This window comes from Echinops telfairi, unplaced genomic scaffold (genome assembly GCF_000313985.2).
Source record: "Echinops telfairi isolate 266 unplaced genomic scaffold, ASM31398v2 ScPeMD7_1713;HRSCAF=2227, whole genome shotgun sequence".
In the NCBI taxonomy this organism is placed as follows: domain Eukaryota; kingdom Metazoa; phylum Chordata; class Mammalia; order Afrosoricida; family Tenrecidae; genus Echinops; species Echinops telfairi.
This window is the reverse complement of record NW_022105611.1, coordinates 7,002,705-7,022,618: the sequence shown is the minus strand read 5'-3', so window position 1 is coordinate 7,022,618 and position 19,914 is coordinate 7,002,705. Positions and strand designations below refer to the sequence as shown.

Sequence of the window (19,914 nt, the reverse complement as noted above, 5' to 3'; positions counted from 1 at the left end):
CCCCGAGACCCTTCTGTAAGGGGATGTCCAGTTGTCTACATATGGGCTTTGGGTCTCTATTCTACACTCTCCCTCATTCACAATGATGTGATTTGTTGTTCTGAGTTGTTGATGCCTGATACCTGACCTTTTGACACCTCATGATCACACAGGCTGGTGTCTCCATCTATGAGGACTTTGTTGCTTCTGAGCTAGATGGCCACTTGTTTTCTTTAAGCCTTTAAGCCCCAGACTCCATATCTTTGGATAGCCTGGCACCATCAGTTTTATTCACCACATATGCTTATGCATCCATTTTATTTTCAGTGATCATCTCGGGAAGGTAAGTATCACAGAATGCCAGGTTATTAGAACAAAGTGCTCTTGTGTTGAGGGAGTATTTGAGTAGAGGCCCAATGTCCATCTGCTACCTTAAAACTTAACATATAAATCTATGTACATAGATCTATTTACCTATCATATATGAATATATATACATATGAACACATCTATATTTAGACCTCTGAAAATAACCTTTGCCTCCTAGTACTTTCCTCTATTTCGTTTTACTTTCTTTTTGTCCCACTATCATGTTTGGCTTTCAGTAATTCCTCTCAGTTATTTTGCCCTTGATCAAGTCCTACCAGGCATCCTATCCCCTTCTTGCTATCGCTTTTAGATCACGTGTTGTTCCCTTGTCCCTGGGTTTGTTAACACCCATTTCCTTTCCCCTGCCTCCCCCTCTTCCATGTCCCCATGGGAACCATCAGTCCTGTTGTTTTCTCCTCCAGCTTGTTTATCTAGATAGACATGCCGAGACAATAACAAGCACAAATACAAGACAGAGCAAAACAAAACAAGAAAAGAAAACAACAACAACAAAACCCATTGACAAAAAAAAAAAAGAAAAGAAAAGAAAAAGAAAAGAAAAGCCTATAAATAGTTCCAGGTCTGTTTGTTGACCTTTAGGAGTATTTTCTGGGTGAGTCTGATGTGGTGCCATGCCCTGGTCCCAGTCTGTTTTTGGTATTCCTTGGGGGCGTCATTGCTTTGCTCCCCTTGCTGCTCTGTTGCACACCCTTAGTATTTCGCCCCAGTGTGGTGGTGTCAGATTGGGAACAATTCCAGCACTCCAGTGCCTCCAGTGTTGTCCCTCATAGCAGTACAGGTCAGTGAGGGACATCATGTTTCATGATGGGGCCGGCCCTATGGTCCTCTCTGTCCACTGGCTGCTCTGAGCAGGAATATGGTCCTTGGGGCTTGGTGGGCCAGGATGTGCTCCACTCTCTCTCCTTCCCTCTTCGTTTGCTCCTGTGTGCTCTGAACAGACGTGCCCCTCTCCCTGAGCCGTAGCTTCAGTGCTGTCCTCTGAAGTGAATTCTTCTGGGGGAAGGGAAAGGGTGTCCACGTAGTTCGGATTAGGGCTGGCCCCACAGACCTCTCTATTGGTTCCTTGCTTCATGTTGGTATGTTTCATTCACATCTTGGCACACTGGGTCAAAGTCTGGTCCCTCTCTTCCTCTCCTGTGGAGTACACTGCATTCTTGATGGACCTTTTTGTTCCTGGGTGTCTTCTGGGGTTAGAACCTGTGGGCTAAGAAATGGGTGGACCCACAAACATTCAGTTCTGGGGAGTTGGAGACCACAATACTCACAGCCCTAATTTTGCAGATGAAGAAACCAGAGCTATGATATTGCCTGTTTTCATTTGGGTTTGATTAAAAGTAGATGTGGGGAAACAAAAGCCAAAACACCGAACTCACTCACTGTATTGAGTTGATGCCATCTCACATCGACTCTATAGGACAGGGTAGAACTGCCCCTGTGAGTTTTTAAAATTGTAATTCTTTTTCCTAATGGCATATTTTAATTTATTCTTAATGGAAGAAAAGGTATATTCCATGGGACTAACAGGATGGTACTGCATAAATAAAATGAAATGCAGTCAGCAACACTATAAGCAATAGCTATATTTTTAGATATAAATATATTTTATATATTTCCAGGACCCATTTTCTTTTTCTTAACAGTTTTATGAGCTTTTTCTCTACATGTCATACAATTCAATCATTCAATCATATCAAGAAGAGTTGTACAATTGTCATCACATTCAATTCTAGAACATTTTCTTCTTCCTTGTATTCATGGTTATTCCTGTAATTATTATTTGTTTTCTAATTGTGTCACAAATGTACACAACAGGACATTTTATGATTCTGCAACTTCTGCATGTGTAACTCAGTGCCACTGCCTGTGCTCTTCATGCTGTGCAGCCGTGATTGCTATCCTTTTCCAGATCACCCCACCATCACTGACATACCTCAATGGCGCCTACGCAGCAACTCTTTCCCCTTCACCGATGGTCACCCTTGGTCGTTTGGTTTCTTTTTTTTTTCATGATTTTCTTGATATTGTATCCACATATCATATACTTCCATAGTTAAATCACTTTTAGAATGAGTTGTATGATCGCGATCAGTTCTAGTGCTCCCTCCCCACTCCTGCACCCGTTGTTCACTCCCCAAATCCTCCACCCTCCCTATCTCCCACCCCCACCCCCACATCCCTGTAAACCCTTGCATCAGTTATTATCTCTATGCATGAGATGGTAATTCTTTACAGGAGTTGAAAGCCTAGCGTTTCTCCTGAGGAGCATTGAGTGGTTTTGAACTGCTGACCTGTGGGGTTAGCAGACCAACGTGTGACCACTACGTTACCAGGGCCCCTTCTGTAGGGGAAAAATGAGTGGTTCATGATGTGGTGAGAGGGGGAGAAGCAGGGCTTACATCACAAAGGAGATTAGCATTGGGGATGGGTTTTAAATAATAAATAGTGAGCTCCAGAAGGGTCTACAGAGAGGAGTAATGGCTTGCCAGTTTAGCCATCCAGTTGGAAGCAAAACAGGGGAGCCTAGGGTGCAGTGTCATGTTTCATGACGGGCTGAAGTCAATTGACCAGAGTCCCTGCTTGAGAACCGAGGGGTGGGTCGTGGTAGAGGCAGAGAAATGTGAACGTAGGCAGAGAATGAAAGAAAACAAGACACCCAGGAGGCCTGGTAGGGCTTGATCAAGAACAATGTAATCGAGAGGAATTACTGAAACCCAAATGAAGATTGAACATGATATGTGGGACAAGAGAAAAGTCAAAGGAAATAGAGGAAAGAACTAGGTGGCAAAGGGCATTTATAGAGGTTGAAATACAAGCATGTGCATATGTAAATAGATTTATATATGATGATGGGGAAATAGATCTATGTACATATATTTACAGGTTTAGTATTAAGGCAGCAGATGGACATTGGGCCTCCACTCAAGTACTCCCTCAATGCAAGAATACTTTCTTCTATTAAATTGACATCCTATGATGCTCACCTTCCCAACATGATCATTGAAGACAAAGCGGGTGCAATAAGCAAAGGTGATAAAGAAAGTGGATGGTGCCCGGCTATCAAAAGATATAGCATCTGGGGTCTTAAAGGCTTGAAGGTAAACAAGCGGCCATCTAGCTGAGAAGCAACAAAACTCACATGGAAAAGCACACCAGGTTGTGTGATCACGAGGTGTCAAAGGGATCAGGTATCAGGCGTCAAAGAACAAAATATATCATTGTGAATGAGGCATCAAAGAACAAAATATCATATCATTGTGAATGAGGGGGAGTGCACAGTGGAGACCCAAAGCTCATCTGTAGGCAACTGGACATCTCCTGTCAGAAGGGTCGTGGGGAGGAGATGAGTCAGTCAGGGTGCAGTTTAGCACGGATGAAACATACAATTTTCCTCTAGTTCCTAAATGCTTCATCCCCCGCTATCATGATCCAATTACACCTTACAAATCCGGCTGGACCAGAGCATGTACACAGGTACAGATAAGAGCTAGAACTACAAGGAATCCAGGACAGATAAACCCTTCAGGACCAATATGGAGAGAGCGATACCAGGAGGGTAAGGGTAAGGTGGGGGACAAAGGGGGGACCAATCACAGGGATTTACATAAAACCCTCCTCCCTGGGGTACGGACAACAGAAAAGTGGGTGAAGGGAGACATCAGACAGTGTAAAATATGACAAAATAATAGTAATTTATAAACTATCAAGGGTTCATGAGGGAGGAAGCTTGGGGGAGGGAGAGGGAAAAATGAGGAGCTGATACCAAGGGCTCAAGTAGAGAGCAAATGTTTTGAGAATGATGATGGCAAGAAATGTACAAATGTGCTTGACACAATGGATGGATGTATGGAGTGTGGTAAGCATTGTATGCGCCCCCAATAAAAGGATTTAAAAATACCCCCCAAAATGAGATACCCAATAGAAAAAACACATGAATTTCTACAAAGGACTACAGGCAACTGCCATTTGTTGCTTGTTCTCTGTGAGGTTGGCCATCTGTGCTTAGCTACATCTTCTCATTTAATCTTTACAACCACCCCATGGAGTAGGCTCTATATGTTTTCCCTTTCCCTCTTCCTCAGAAATAGAAGACGAGTAAAAAGAAGAAATAGAATAGAATAGCACCAGGAGCAAACTTCTGAACCCCAGCACCACTAAGTCTCTAAACCTCGGCCTCCGTGTCTGTATAATTTGCCTTTCCTTCCATCATTGCAGATGAACGGACCCTGATCCTGGATCTAATCATTTTATCTACTTATGGAGTTTGTTCCTGTACTTCTTCCCCCTTTCCCCGTATCCTCAATCTATCCCTCCCTTCTGGATCATTCCCCTCGGGATGCGTGAAATCACCCATCTTTGATCCAGTGTGGCTCCTCTCTGATTTTTCTTTCCGTAGATAACATCTCAGGAATTGACTGTGCCCTTTGCTTCTAGTCTAATCCATCTACCCTTCCTACTGCTTGGCAAGATCCCCCAGGAACTACATCCTGCCAAATTCAGTGGTCAAGCTTCAGCCTTGACCTTCCTCTTCCTTGACCTTTTACCAGCATTTGTTACTGTTGCTCATTCTCTTTGGCTCTTGGGACACCACGCTTATTGGCTACCTCACTGGCTGGTTCATGGTCTTTTTTCAGGGATCCTCTGAGATGCCAGAAACCAAACTCACTGCCACCGAGTCAAGGCTGACTCGAGACCCTGTGTGGGTTTCAGAGCGTGGAGACTGTAATGGTTTACGGGAGCAGAAAGCCCCATCTATCTCCCTCAGAGCTACAAGTGGTTTTGAACCCCCGACCATGCGGTCGCAGTCCAACTCCTAACCACTCCACCACCTGAGCTCCTGTGGAAGTCACCTCTGAAATGTCAAATAATCCTAACTACCCAACAGAATGCAAGGGAGGGAAAAACAATGCTCAACCCCAAACTGTAAAATGTGGCCAATTGCCTTACCATCTCTCTTTTAATTTTACTTGGAGGGAGGGCCCTTAAGTTTGTGGAGTCCTTGGGCTACTCACAAAGAGGCTGACGGTTAGAATCTGCACAGTGGTACCTCGGAAGAAAGACCTGGCCATCCATTTCTGAAAAAAAAAACCAGCCCTTAGAACCCTATTGCGGATAGTCTGGCTCTGACAACTACGGGGTTGCCATGAAGGGACTTAGAAATGGAGCGGGAGGAAGCTGCTTAGTGTTTTGGAGGTAGCCGGGGCTCCAGGCAGGCGCTGAACGTGGATGATGCCATGAATGCCGAGGGCAGGAACAAGTGACGCTGGCGTCCCCCTCTCATGGTGAGCGAGAGAAAAAACATGTTTTCCTTTAAGAGGGGGCTTTCCATAGTTAGGTTTCCTGCACGCTGAGTAATGGAGGTTGTAAGTTCAGGAAATAGCAGGAAAGGACAAGCTTAAAGGCGGCTCCTAGTCTGCTTTTAATAGTCACTTTTGACAGAGTCAAGGTGTTTCCAGGCTGAACAACTTACTGCGGAAAAGGGAAAGAATGAAGTAGTGCATCAGGTGAAGGCCAGGCTGCTGTTCCAGGCAGCAAGAAGGACGGGGAGAGTTGGGCTCCTCCAGCATGTGGTTCAGGTGGCCTCGGAGGCCTGGCCCGGGCAGAACTGGACACACTCTGCTGAAAGGCCACCAGGTTTCCATGGTCAGCGAGAGCCACCTTCTCACAGCAGCCAGCTGCTGCATTCCACTTGGGAGTAGCCAGCACCGAGCGGCTGTGCCGAGGTTGCTTGGGTCTAGGTGCTGGGCGGAGGGAGCTGAGAGAGACAATCTTCTTCTCAAGGAGTTACCAGCGTATGCTCAGAAACATTCACATTTTTATGATTGAAAGCTACGCTAAGGCTTTTTAGGCGATGTTATCCTTATCTCTGGGGCATGAGAGTTTTCTGAAACCCTGGGGGTGAAGTGGGCTGCTAACCACAAGGTCAGCAGTTCAAAACCACCCACTGCTCCATGGGGGAAAGACGAGGCTTTCTACTCTCATAGCTACATTCTCAGAAACCCAAAGGGCAGTTCGGCTTTATCCTAGAGGATCTCTGTGAGTCAGAGCTGACTTGAAGGCAGGGAGTTTGGTTTGGTTTGGTTTGGACTCTCTGGAAACAGTTCCTGGCCCAGGGAGAAGGGAGGTTGGCTCTATTCTGCCACACTTTGCAAGGAACTGGAGGGAATCATGGCTGCCTTCTTGGGTCCTTTAAGGTTTTAACACTTACAATGAGCTAGTCTCAGAGAAGCCAGGATCAGAAACAAGAGACCCATATAAGCCTCCGGGTTGAAGACCATCCTGGAAGTGAACAGAGACTCACAACACAGGGCCGGTGAAATAGAAAAGAAATAATGAGACCTGGAGCTGCTTTTCTGTGAATGTGGTTGGTGGCGGGGCCACTCTGGGCCTTCTGCCCCTTCCTCGGAGCAGCATCTGTGGCCATACCCCTTTCCCCACCACGGTCACTTGGCTGAGAACCTCAGGGAACTTGGAGAAGCCTGCAAAGTCCGAGGGCCTCTGTCCAGTGTCCCACCCAGGTCCCAGAGAAGAGGGAGTCACCTGTGGAACAAGCTTGGTCCCGAGGGCAGTCTCCCGGGGGAGGTGACCTCAAAAATAAAGCAGCCCAGAGAAAGATGTTCTAGGGGGAGGGGCCAGCACGTTCAAAGTCACAGAGCTGGCAGAAAGTCTGGCTCCGGCAACACGTGTAACGAATGGGCTGGCAGGCCTGGTCAACCTGGGGGGTGGAGAAAGGAGAAGGGGGTCTGAATCCTCAAGGGCGTCCTGCCTTCTCCGTCTGTCATTGCTCGAGGCCCTCACTTACCTCCTTCTCACATCCCAACTGCCCGGTTGTTGCTCTGCCAGTGATGTGTTAAATTGCTCCTCTCCCTGCCCCCTTCCCTACAGCACAGGGGCCAGGAGCCTACCCTGTCTCTGAGAGGTACCGTGAACTGAGGATCGGCCCTGCTGATACACTTGGCTTCTTTAACCTGTGCAACAAACAGGGTGATTTGGAGTCTTCACAGTGAATTGGCCTAGACCCCAGGGGGGTCTTTAGTCCTTACCAAAGCATCCGGGGGTCCTGCCTGTTTATCAGCCTCGGCTACTCATGCTGCTGTCATTTTACCGTGAGGACCACAAGGTTCCACGAAGTTAAGCTCCTTGGCCAGATCCACAAGCAGATACCTGGGGATTATGATTTAGGTTGGACTTAAGTCCAATGTCTGACCCCGAACACCCCCAAACACCTCCAGAACCAAACTTGCTGCCACAGTTGATTCTGATCTCAGAGACCCTCTAGGTGACCAGATTCTAACATTGGTAAAGCGGGACACCAGCGGGACACCATTGATAAACCTCATATCCTGGCGAAATAGCCACATAGCAGCCGTAAACCGTATACCCTAGCTTGTCATGCATTCTTTCAAAAAATCGGGACTGTTTTAAAAGGCCGCGGGACATGGGAAAATTTGTTAAAAATTGGGAACTGTCCCGCCAAAAGCGGGATGTCTGGTCACCTTACTCTAGGAAGGAGTAGAAATTTCCCTGAGGGTTTCCGAGACTGTAAATCTTTTCTACATAAGAAGCAGTCTATTAAACTAACCACTAAAACTAGTTTTATTTAAATAATACTAACAAAAAAAAGAAGCCAAACAAACAATAGCAAAAACTGCATTGAGTTCAATATTCCCGAGGCTCTCACTGTGATTTCCATCATCACTTTTGGAGACTTACAATTATTTTATCATTTATAAGATTTGATAATAAATTGAACTTGATAGATTTCCGTGTGCATTACAGCCTATTCAACTCAAACCATGAGAAAAGAGACAGTTGTACATTTGCAGTTCTGAGTGGGTGACCGGGTGGTGTGAATTTCGTGATCAGTGTTCATTAATAATTAGAATTTTTTTCTGCCTTTTCTTTCATTTTCAAATTTCACAAAGCTCTAGAATTGGTCAAAGTAAGATAGTAAGAGAAAGCCTCCCCTGATATAAATTTCCAGTACACTAAGGCAGTCCTATTAAGGATCTTGGAGGCCTCCTGGCGGTGGAGCGGGTTACTCACTGAGCTGATTCAGGTCAGTCTTCAGGTCAGCTGATTCAGCTTGTCTTCAAGGTCAGCAGTTCAAAACTATCAACCACTCCAAAGGAGAAAGATGGGGCTGTAAATCTTTAGGTGAGGAGATGGTCTTCTCTTTCCCCCTAATAGAGGATGGTGGGTTAGACCCACCAACTGCATGGTTCACAGTTTAACGCTTACCCAACACTGTCACCAGAGCTCTCTGCCAACGCTTGACAGGTAAGCACTAATCAAAAGGAACCAAAGCGCCAGGGAGTGATGCTGGCCTCATAGAGCCTGCCGACTCCCAGGATGTGGCAGGACTGGGGGCGGTGCAGGTTCAGTGAAGCTGGGGTAGGTGGGTGGAGGTTCTGGAGCTGTCTAGCCAGCTCGGCGTCAGCCACCTGGGCTGGAGGGCAGCTTGCGCGAGGCAGCCAGGGGCCCGGAGTCACTAGGCCAGCAGCGCCCTGGGTCTGGTTCCTCACGTGCAGCTCTCCTGCCCGAGGTCCCTCGGCATGACCATTGCCCTCCCACTGCCAGGCCTCTCTTTCCCCTACAAGCAGAGATGCTTCCCTGGTCCCAGCTGAAACAACAAAAGTGCACCACCTTTCCCAAAATTCCTGAAGAGGCTGCCAGCAATGAGTCAGAGCACCATCGGCAGCCCTGCTCACTGTGCATGGACCAGCCTGGGCCTGGGTGCTCCATGAATCTGAGCTGGCGGTGGGGCACGACATGACCAGTGGCCCTGGGGAGCTTCCTTTTCTTCAAATGTTGGGGCTCTGGAGACCAGCCTCACAGCCAGTCGTGGGCGTAGGAGAGTCCTTAGTACAGGGATTCAGATGAAGTAACTGGCCAGGACACTGTTCAAACCCTGAGCTCCGAATGCCTGCTCAGCACCAGGCCACAGCTCTGCCCCCAGGGAGCTGAGTCCAGTGGGGACCCTGGAGCCTGAGTTCCATTTTCCTTGTTCCACTCAGGACGGGAGGCAGGTCTACGGACAGGGCCGTTCACTGAAGGCACGTAGCCCAGTCTCACCACTGTGGTGCTGTCTGGGGCTGGGCGCAGGCATGTGCAGGGGCCAGAGATTTGGAGAACCTTTCAGAAGCCTGCTGGGTGGCCTGGCTCTGGCTCTCGAATGTCGAGGTTCCGTTGGCATTTTCTTCTGTGAGAGAAGCCCTGGCGTGAGAGTGATTAAGTGCTTGGCTGCTCATGGGAAAGTCCGTGGTTTGAGCCCATCAGCCGCTCCGTGGAGGTCTGATCCTGCCTGCATTCATAGCTTAGGAGACCCCACGGGGGCAGGTCAACGCTGCCCCATGGAGTCTTTGTCGAGTTAGGGTTGCTTTGACAGCAACAAGGAATGTAAGTTCACCTCCCTCCCCTTGTCTTGTCCTGCTTCTCTCTCAGCCTTCCCCAGTTCTCCGTGTGCAGGGGCCCCTGCCCTCTCGTTGACCACGATTACGGAAAGTTTGACTGTGAGAAATGTATGCGCAGCAAAACGTTGGCCATGTCAGCACCCCCCACAGCCGTCAGTGGCAGCGCGCTCACATGGTGCGACCACAACCCATGCAGTTTAGGCTTCACGTCTCTTCTTTTGTACTTGGGTAGGGTGACCAGATTCTAACATTGGTAAAGCGGGACACCAGTGGGACACCGTTGATAAAACTCATATCCTGGCGAAATAGCCACATGGCAGCCGAAAACCATATACCTTAGCTTGTCGTGCATTCTTTCCCCAAATTGGGACTTCTTAAAAATGCTGCGGGACGCGGGACACATTGTTAAAAATCAGGACTGTCCCACCAAAAGCGGGACATCTGGTCACCTTATACTTGGAGGTCAAGGACAACTCCAGCAGGGGTTACTCTTCCAAGTCCACCGACCCGAAGTTCCCCAACCCACCACCTGTCTTCTAATTGCTCCCTTAGCAAGGAGAATTAACAATACAGGCACCTGGATCCACCACTCGCCAGCGAGTAACCATGGGCATGTCCCTTCCCTGCCAGGACCTTATCTTTCGGGGGAGCGGCAGTGGTCACACCCACATTTTGGTGGGGCTTGAAGTTTAGTCATTACCAAGAAGACTCACCACTGCCTTACACACAGGAGAGTGATCCAGCAGCCTGGGGGTTATGGCAAGAGCAGAGAATTCCAGGTTCAAACCCCTGGGTTCTAGTGCCAGCTTTGTGCCTGTCTGGCTACGGGACTTGAAGCCAATTGTTAGCCTCTTGCACCCCAGCGTCCTCCTCAGTGACAAGGGGACAGCAATGTCGATCTCCTGACGGAGGGGGGATAAAGGGCGATCGTGGTAAGGCACCAGTGAAAAGTGTGGGTGAAAGGGACTCCTTCCGCCGAAAGGCCTGTCTGTGCCTACAGTGTTGTCACCTGTCACAGTGTGGGCGCCCCAGGAAGCAGATTCTGAGCGCTGCCCAAGTGGTCAGGAACCGTCTAAGAAGCGTTTTTTAGAGAAGGGTTGGCACTGAAGCAGGCTTGGGCAGAGGGAGAAGATGAGCTGCCAGGCAGGCCCCAAAGCCCGGCCACTCCTGAGAGAAGCTCTGGGGTGAAAATGCCCTATCAGAGTTGTCTTTCAATAGGTGGGAAGGGCTGGGCCTTCATACTCCATCAGTGCTGGGTAAGGGCCACCTTGGAAGAGCAAGACTGCGGGCTAGGGGGCTCTCTGAAGCAGCTGGCAGGCCTCCAGGACTCTGGGGTAGCATGTTGTTCCTGAAAGGAGAATCAGGCAGCCCCACCTCTGTACCAGTGGTCATGGTGTGCTCACACCTAAAGGCCAGTCTGTGCTGATTAGAGGATGGGAAGGAAGGGCTCCTGCTGCTCCAGGTCTGTTTGGCAGCTTTCCTCACGAGTTCTAGATGCATCACTTTAGGCGTGCATCTCTGGGTAAAGAATGGGCAGGGTTAGCTGTGGGGCCCAGAGCACGGCCCAGCTGACCTTGATCGGGAGTGAAGTAGACTTCATGGTAGCTGGCTATGGATGGGACATGAATCCAACCCGAGGCAGTTACACCAGTGGATTGGATTATTTACAAAAATGCTACGTGGGCATAAGGAGCTCTGGTGGCACAGGGGGTTAAGTGCTGGGCCGCTGACTGAAAGGGTGGGGGTCCAAACACATTTCCTGCCCCGTGGGGGAAAGAGGAGATCGACAGTCTGCTTCAGGAGGCGCAGCTGACTGTATCCTGGAGGGCCGCTGTGAGTCGGACTGGACTTGGCGGCAGTGGGCTAGGATTTGCTCTGGTGCTTGCATTTGCATGCGGCCATGTATGTAGGTCTGAAGATGTGCCTATGTTGGCGTGACGAACGTATATGGAGGATGGTTTGGACTGAGGGAGGCTACACGGGCAGGTGTGTAGTGTGGACAACAGCAAAAAACAAGCTGCCACCAAGTCGATGCTGATGGTGTGAGTTTCTGAGACTAATGATTTCTGGGAGTAGGAGGCCCCATGCTTTCCCTGAAGAGCAGCTGCTGGTTTCGAACTGCTGACCTTTTAGTTGCAGTCCAATGGGTAACCACTGTGCCACCAAAGGTCCCTCTGATGAAATCAGGGGGCATGATGATGGGAATGCCATTTGGGGGGCGATGTCCTCCTACACATTCTTCAAATACTTACACATCACTTGTGCAGGTACTGTGCTCACATCGAGGATAAGGCCCCACTGCCAAAGGCTTATTGCCTTATGGGGAGACAAAAACCCGAGTGCATGCAATGTGGGGTACAGTGTGGGAAGGTTCCTGACAGAGGTGAGCACAGGTGGCTATGGGAGCACGGGAGGCACCCAGACCAGATCTGGGGAGCAGGAGTCCTTGTGGTTCTTTCCCAGGGTAGGAGACCCCGTCTTAACGCTTGCAGGGCAAATGAGAGTCACTCCGAGATACCGGGCAGCATGACCTGAATGTTCCCCGCAGAGAGAAATGCCGACAAGTACACGGGAAAGGCAGGTCCCAGGACAGGCACTGACATGAGCTGAGGGGGAGACCACACAGGATGCAGACCCCCAAAGCCAGATGCTTTCAGTGAAGGCTGCAAACTTTCCTATGCAGGGGTGTGTGATCTCTCTCCTCAAATGCAGGGTGGCTTTTCCATGATTCCATTTTCGAGGGTCACCCTGGCAGCAGAGAGGGGGCGGATGGGCTGCTGGGCAAAGCTGCGTTCCTGTGCGTGTTAATGAGGATGCACACATACACAGCCGCACACCTGGGAGTCTGTGCATCAGGCGTGTGGCCCACGTGGGCGTGTTCTCCACTTCCACCCTCTGCCCTTGGCAGCCCTGGGGGCTCAGGGGACTACTGTTCTATGGCTGACTCAAAGCTGAGGGGCATTGTGAGCGAGCCGGTCAGAAGCCAGACAGCAGGTGTTTCCTCCAGCAACTCAGGCGCATCCCTGCTTGCCAGGCTGACAGTGGGGTGGCGTCACCCCCTCCAGCCAGTGCTTCCTGGACTGCATGCCCTGTCTGTGCAGAGGTGCGCAGCTGGGCTAGGGCAGCCAATGCCTCTCTCAGCTACATGCATCAGGGCCAGGGGGGACAGAATGGCGACAGGGTCTGGGGCTGTCCTGCCCAGTTCTCCCTGTCTGTGCACCCCTCTCACTGGACACCCATTCTCCAGGCACTGAATGGACACATTTTTATATTATCTAAAATATACTATAACTGTGATAGTCTTCCTCTTGACAATGTATGACCGAAATAAAAATTTTCCAATTTTTTGTCTAGCTCATAATGTAGAAACAAGGAGCCCTGGTGGTGGTGTGGGCTATAGGTTATCCTGATAATCATGAGGTCAGCAGTTCAAAACCACCAGCCACTCTGCAGGGGCTTTCTACTCCATAAAGAGTTATAACCTCAGAAACCCACATGAGAGTTCTACCCTGTCCTAGAGTCACTGAGTCAGAAGTGAGGTGATGGCAGTGAGGTTGTTTGTTTGTTTGTTTATCATGTAGAGCACAAGGAAGGGCAGAGGCTGGTATTGTAATCTGAGCATAAGGTCTAAAAACAGTGTGGTGATTGGTTAGGAGCTTGAATTTAGAGTCAGATGCTTGAGTCCAAATCCCAACTCTACATTTACACTTCAGGGAAGTTACTCGAACTTCCTGAGCCTCACATTCTCCATCTTGAAAGACAGAACCGCTACCATCTCATAGCACCGTTCGCAGAATTACACGAGTCACGTGTCTGCTGTGTGGCAATGTAAACTTCAGATAATCGTATCTCCTGTCGGGATGTCGCTAATTCACTTGAGGAGAAGCTGTGACCTCTTTGGACCTCTAGAGGAATCAGTTAGCTACAAAACCAAAAGGTTGACTGCTCTTTTCCCACCAAGAGCACTTGTCCTCTTTCAACATGTTCTTTTTTATGTGACAAAGACCTCTGGTGCTAAGAGTTTCCCTGTCTTACTGACTAATCACCTACGTAGACTCACCACCGTTTCACCCAGATGCTCCTTCCTGCCTTAGGAGCCCCGACTCCTGAATGAAAGGAGGTCATTCTGGAGAGAACCCCTTTCCACTCTGGTTTCAGAAACTGGCACCTCCACAGAAAGAGGCCGGTGCCTTCAGGTGTTTACAGGCGACAGAACAGCCAACCAAGTTGATCGTGAATTAGAACTAGAAGATGCTTCACCTTGGTTGTTGGGATGTCCTGGGCCTCTGCCTCTCACTCTGCCTGGGCCTATCACTTTACGTAGATGAAATCCTCGCCTGCTGAGGTGACTCTGACCCACAGCAATCCTACAGGGGGAGCAGAACTGCTCCACAGGGTTTCTAAGGCTGAAAACCTTCGTGGAAACAGACTGCCCAGTCTTTCTTCTGAGGAGTGGCTGGTAGGTTCAAACCCCTAACTTCTTGGTTAGCAGTTCAGTGCTAAACCCGTTGTGTGAGCAAGGCTTTAAAAAGATATATATTTATATATATATTGAGAGATCAGCTCTTTACATTGTCCTGATAATATTTTAAAGCAGTTGTTGTTATTTCATTGAATACATGATGAAACTGAGGCTCACAGAAGTGACTCGTCCAAGTTCAAGTAGCTATTCAATGACAACATTGCTTAGAATCTCTTATGTATCTTATAGCATATTAATTCTTACCTACCTCTGAAGTAGCAAGAGACTTGTTCAAGGTTAAAGAGCTAAGACTTGGGTGAGTAGGAGCTGAATACAGTGCCTTTCCTAAGAACTGCTGCCAGCAAACCAGCATCGAGGTGTGACCCCGCCCCATTTGGTACTCAGCAGAGCCTGATGAAAAGGCGCTAGTGGCCCGCGGCTTTGTCGGATGGACGGAGACCTACCCTGGATGTCATCATTGAACATGCAGTACTCGTGGCGGTATTTGTTGAGCAGGCGGAAGGCGTTGGCATTGGCAAAGTCTTCAAACTGGATGAGGCAATTTATTCCAAACCTGTGGGGAGGGAGAGGAAAAAACCTGTGATTGCCTACCTTAGCCAGATCCTTCAAGATCTCACCCAGCTTGTGCCTGGGAGAGGGGGAGGAGTGAGGGAAATGGGTAGACTAGGGGTCAAGGAGCAGGTTTCCAGTACCGAGTATTTACACCTGGCTGGCTCATGGACTCGTGAGCATGGAGCGCTGTCTACCACATCATGGGAGAAGAGTGGGGAAAGAAGGGGGTGGGAAGTCTGGGCTTGGTGGTCGGTGGAGCCCAGATTTCTACTGTGGGCTGATGGTTCCCTTGCGCTGTAGATGGCAGGCCCGGGGCCTGAGATGGAACTTGTCCTCTCGGTGGCCTATACCATCTGAAATCCCAGAGGATAGCTCACGCCAAATCCAAGTGCACATAGATAGCCCCACTTCCTGAGGCCAGAGGCCAGGGGAGCCTCTATAAACTCTAACTATCTCCCTTGTTTGACCTGCAGGCTGGGGGCTCCTCCACTAGGAATGCCCCCAGCATGAGCGCTGTTCCCTGGTAAGATTCAAATAAAGCTGGCAACGGCCACTGCACCGAACCACGGTCACCTCCCAACACCACCCCTCGGAGAAGCAGGTGCTCTCAAACTTGTGGACATAGAATCAATTCGTGAGTGTGTTTAAAATGCAGATCTCCAGGCCTATTGCCCAGCAATTCTCACTCCCTGAGTTTGGAGTGGGGCTCAGGACTCTGCATTTTATTTATTTATGATCATTTCATTGAGGGCTCTTACAACTCTTATTACAATCCATTCATCAATTATATCAGGCATATCTGTACATATGTTGCCATCACTCTTTTCTAGACAATTATTTTCTATTGAGCCCTTGGTATCAGCTCCTCTTTTCCCCCCTCCCTCCACTTCCCACCCTTGTGACCCCTTGATAGATTATACATTATTACTATTTTCATATCTTACACCCACTGCTGTCTCCCTTCCCCCATGGTTTCTGTTGCTCTTCTTCCTGGAGGGGTGTGTGTGTTTGTGTGTCAATCATTATGATCGGTTCCCCCTTCCTCCCCTCCTCCCCACCCACCCTCTCCCTACCCTTCTGGTAACGCTATTCCCACTCCTGCTCCTGGGTTGCATGTGTTGTGAGCCCTTTCTCTTATCTATACATGGGTACATGCTTCAGTCTAGTCTGAAGTGAGAGGCATCAATAGGGTCATGGTATTGGGGGGGGAGGGGTAAGGAAGCCTCAAGGAACCAGAGGAATATTGTGTGTTTCATCGGTGCCCTGGTTGACTCATCTCTTCCCTGTGACCCCTCTGGGGGTGGGGTGGGGGATAAGAAATCTGCATTTTTAACAAGCACCCCAGATGGTTCTGATTCTGATGGTCTAGTGACCTGAAGACAGTGCTCATTAAGACGGTTGGTGTGCCTTTTAAAAAAGCTATGCTCGAAATGCCTTTTCTGTTCAAGGTCAAGAAAAGGTGGTATTTCCTGAAAAATGTCATTATAATTCAGTAGAGTTTTAGAATTTATTTGATTTTATATTTTCTCTGGCTGCTCAGAAGCCGAGAGCAAAAATTTCCCTTTAGTTGTAACAACTTCCCTCTCCTTAGGCTTTCTAGGCGCAGCATTCTCCTTTGCTCCGCGCTCATTTTTTCTGATCCTAGTTTCAGTCCTTTTGTTGCAATATGCTTCCTCTTGTCAAAATAGTTCTGAAAGCAAAAATGGTACAAATCCTTAAAAACATTACTTAGCACACAGATAGAAAGCAATTGGGTTACTTTCCAATTGCTGACTGTAACGGAGTGACAGTCATTTGTGAGGCTGGCACGGGCTGAGCCGTGTTTTGTTCTGTTTACATAGAGTGACTATGAGCGGGAATTGATACACTGGCACCTCACAACAACAACAATTATAACTGGGGAGTCTTTGGCGGTACAGACAGTTAATGTACTGTACTAGGCTGGTTGGCTAGAGAAACAAATCTAGTCACACTCATATATGTGTAAGAAAGAGCTTTCAAGAAGTAATTATATATCAAGAAAACATCCCAGCTCAGTCCAACTCAAATCCATAAGTCTGATACTACTCCATAAATCCTTCTTCAGCCTCACACAGCTACAAGCAATGATGCAGAATGCAGGAAGAACCCAGGTTGGTGGGTGCAAAGTCATGTGGATGCATCACAGAATCAAGGTCAGCCAGCAGAAAGGTGAAGGCAGAGAGAGAAAGGGAGGTTCCCAGGGCCCTCCTTATGAGAAGGCCACACTCACAAGGAGCCACCATCAGACTGTGACCTGATTGACAAGCTGACTACCATCTCTACACTGTTATACATCTTCAAGTTGACACGAAATTATGTAACTGCCACACACACACACACACACACACACTTGGCTGCTAACTAAAAACGCTGGATGTTTGTGTCCACCTCAAGGCCCCTCAGAAGAAAGGTGTGGCTTACAAAACAGCCACTGCAAACCCAATGGACACATTTCAAACACAGGGGCCTCCAAGTGTTGGAATTGGCTCAAAGACAACTGGTTTCACAGAACCGGAGGTCATATCCATTGCATAAAAGTGTCCCGATTGACTGGCCATGCGTCAAGGCCTGTAGGCATTGGAATCTTTTGAGAAATAAACATGATATGAATTAGAAAAAATGACAACACCTGGACAAAGAAATAGGCTTTGTCTCACGATTCATTTGTGACTGAGTAATAGTATTTGAGGTCAGGTTCACGGAGACAATGTGTCCTGACTGATCAGTAATGAGTGTCGTGGGCCCAGGGCAGAAAGAAAGAAGCGGCCTGACTGCTTATAACTGAATTTCTCACCTGGTGAACTGGAGTCCTGGGACCAGTTTTGGGAAGTAGTAGTACCTTGCTCTTAAAGAGGGGTGTGGCATACAGTTGGTGGACTTCCTATGTTCTTGGCAAAATAAATCTGGTGAATCCAAGTGGGAGAAATGTCCCACAAAACACTTATTTTCTAGTCTCATAATTATGTGCATGATTTACCATAACTGTGTTAGTCCGGGTTGACTAGAGAAAAAAATCCAGGACACTCATATATATATGTAAGAGAGAGCTTCATGTAAAGAGTAATTGTATATTAAGAAAACATCCCAGCCCAGTCCAGATCAAGTCCATAAGTCTGATATTAGCCCATATGTCTAATATAAGTCTATAGATTCCTCTTCAGACTCATTCAACACATGTAATGACACTGAACACAGAAAGATCACAGCCCAATGGAGGGAAAGTCTTGTGGATCCTGTGGTGGTGGAAGCATCTCAGTGCTGGCAGGGGTCTCCACATGGCTCCTCCAGGTCCAGGGCTCCATCAGTGTGTCTCCATGTGACTAGTCAATAGGAATGTCTCGCAGGGAGAAGAAGCAGAGAGTGAGTGTATCTGGCCTGCAGTGAGCTATTTATCTCTGTCGCACCTCCAAGGGAGGTCATCAAGCTGAGACCTGATTGCCAGGCTAGCATCCACCTCTTCCTGAGGTTGACAGTCGATTATGTAGCTACCACACATAACCTAGCAGGAATACCAGTGGGCAGGCTGGTAACACTTTATATAATTCCCACATGTCTCCCAGTGCTGCTCTACAATTGGCCTGGGCTATGTTAGCCCTTCTGCGTGCTGGTGAGGACACTTGGAGGGGACAGCTGCAGCTTGTGATACAGAAACCGAGGGGTAATGATTTACCAGGGCAGGGCCAAGCGTGCTGGGCTTGGGTCAAGGGTTCGTGGATCTGAATTGGCTCTGCCTTATAACTGGGTGACCTTGCACATGTCACTTCATGGCTCCATTCTGTCTCAGTTTCCCATCTGTCAGCAGGCACATTAATAACTACCTGTCTAACTTCCTTGGGCTGTTTTGAGAGTTAAAAGCTGAGGGTGATTTTTAAACTGTAAAGGGCTAAACATCCTGGCCACAGTTCTTATTCATGGCCATAGTGTAAGGGCTGACGAGGATGGGGACTCAGTAAGTCTCCTCCCCCTCCCTCTGGACCTCTTCTCCTTGTATGTGCCTTGTGTTGTTGGGTGCCAGTTGAGTCAGTTCCTACTCATAGCAACTTGTAGTATGTATAACAGACTATCACACTTGGGCCATTTTCACAATTGTTGCTATGTTTGAGCCCATTTTTTCAGCCACTGAATCAACTCATCTCATTAAGAGCCTTCAACCTTTTCACTAAATGGCTACTTTACTAAATATGATGTCCTTCTCCAGCGACTGGTCCCTCCTGATGGCCTGTCCAAAGGACATGAGATGAAGTCTTACCGTCTTTGCTTCTAAGGAACATGCCAGCTATACTTCTTTCAAGACAGAGTTATTTGTTCATCTGGAAACTTTTGTTTCCCTTTTTTGGCCAGTGCTCTCAGAGCAGCTTGGACCTCTTCCTTCAATACCATCCATTCTCAATCACGTGCTGCCTCCTGAAATGGTTGATGGTTGAATTTGGTATAATGACTTTTTGTATTCCATCTTCTTTTGATGGGTCCTGCATCATTCAGTATTTTATCCATAGACTCCTTCAGTTTTGAAGCTTGAGGCTTGAAGTTTTCTTACCATCTTTCAGTTTGAGAAGTGCCAAGTGTGCGCTTCCCTTCTGGTTTTCTAACACTAGGTCTTTGTACATTTCATGATCATACCATGGTGGAGTAAAAAATTGTTTCCCCCAGTTTACACACACACACAGGTTTGTTCTAAATGACATATGTTTAAACACGTGTCTCTGGTCAGTGGATGGCTGTAGACGCTTTCAGTAATACTTGTTTTAGTTCCATGAAGTAACACATTAACAGGAATGTGGCCTCCCCAAAGAAATGTTCAGATAGATCACACATTTAAAACACTTGTAATTGTGAACTTGGTGGAGGTTTGAACACTAAGAGGGGAGTGTGCCTGGTACTGTGCTCCTAATAGGTCACATTGGTCCAAGTTTCTGTCCACTCCCTGGTGACCTAGGCCGTGTGCCGTAGAATACAGGGACATCGCACCCAGGTTCTTCAAGACACACAACACGCTCCAAAGGCCACAGCAGAGTAAAATTTCTTAACATGGCTCTTCTACCCAGGTGTCCTAAGGAGCTCTGGGGGCACAGTTGAGTC

The 19,914-nt window shown here is 48.2% G+C and overlaps 1 protein-coding gene across 1 annotated transcript in view; it reads right to left on the bottom strand.

Moving 5' to 3' along the window:
- ME3 (malic enzyme 3) overlaps positions 1-19,914 on the bottom strand; it is a gene marked incomplete at its 5' end in the record, with an annotated part of 218,681 nt that overhangs the window by 20,437 nt on the left and 178,330 nt on the right. The window contains one exon of the mRNA XM_004708884.3: positions 14,706-14,815. Coding sequence (XP_004708941.2) covers positions 14,706-14,815 — 110 coding nt within the window. The remainder of the gene's footprint in view (positions 1-14,705; positions 14,816-19,914) is intronic.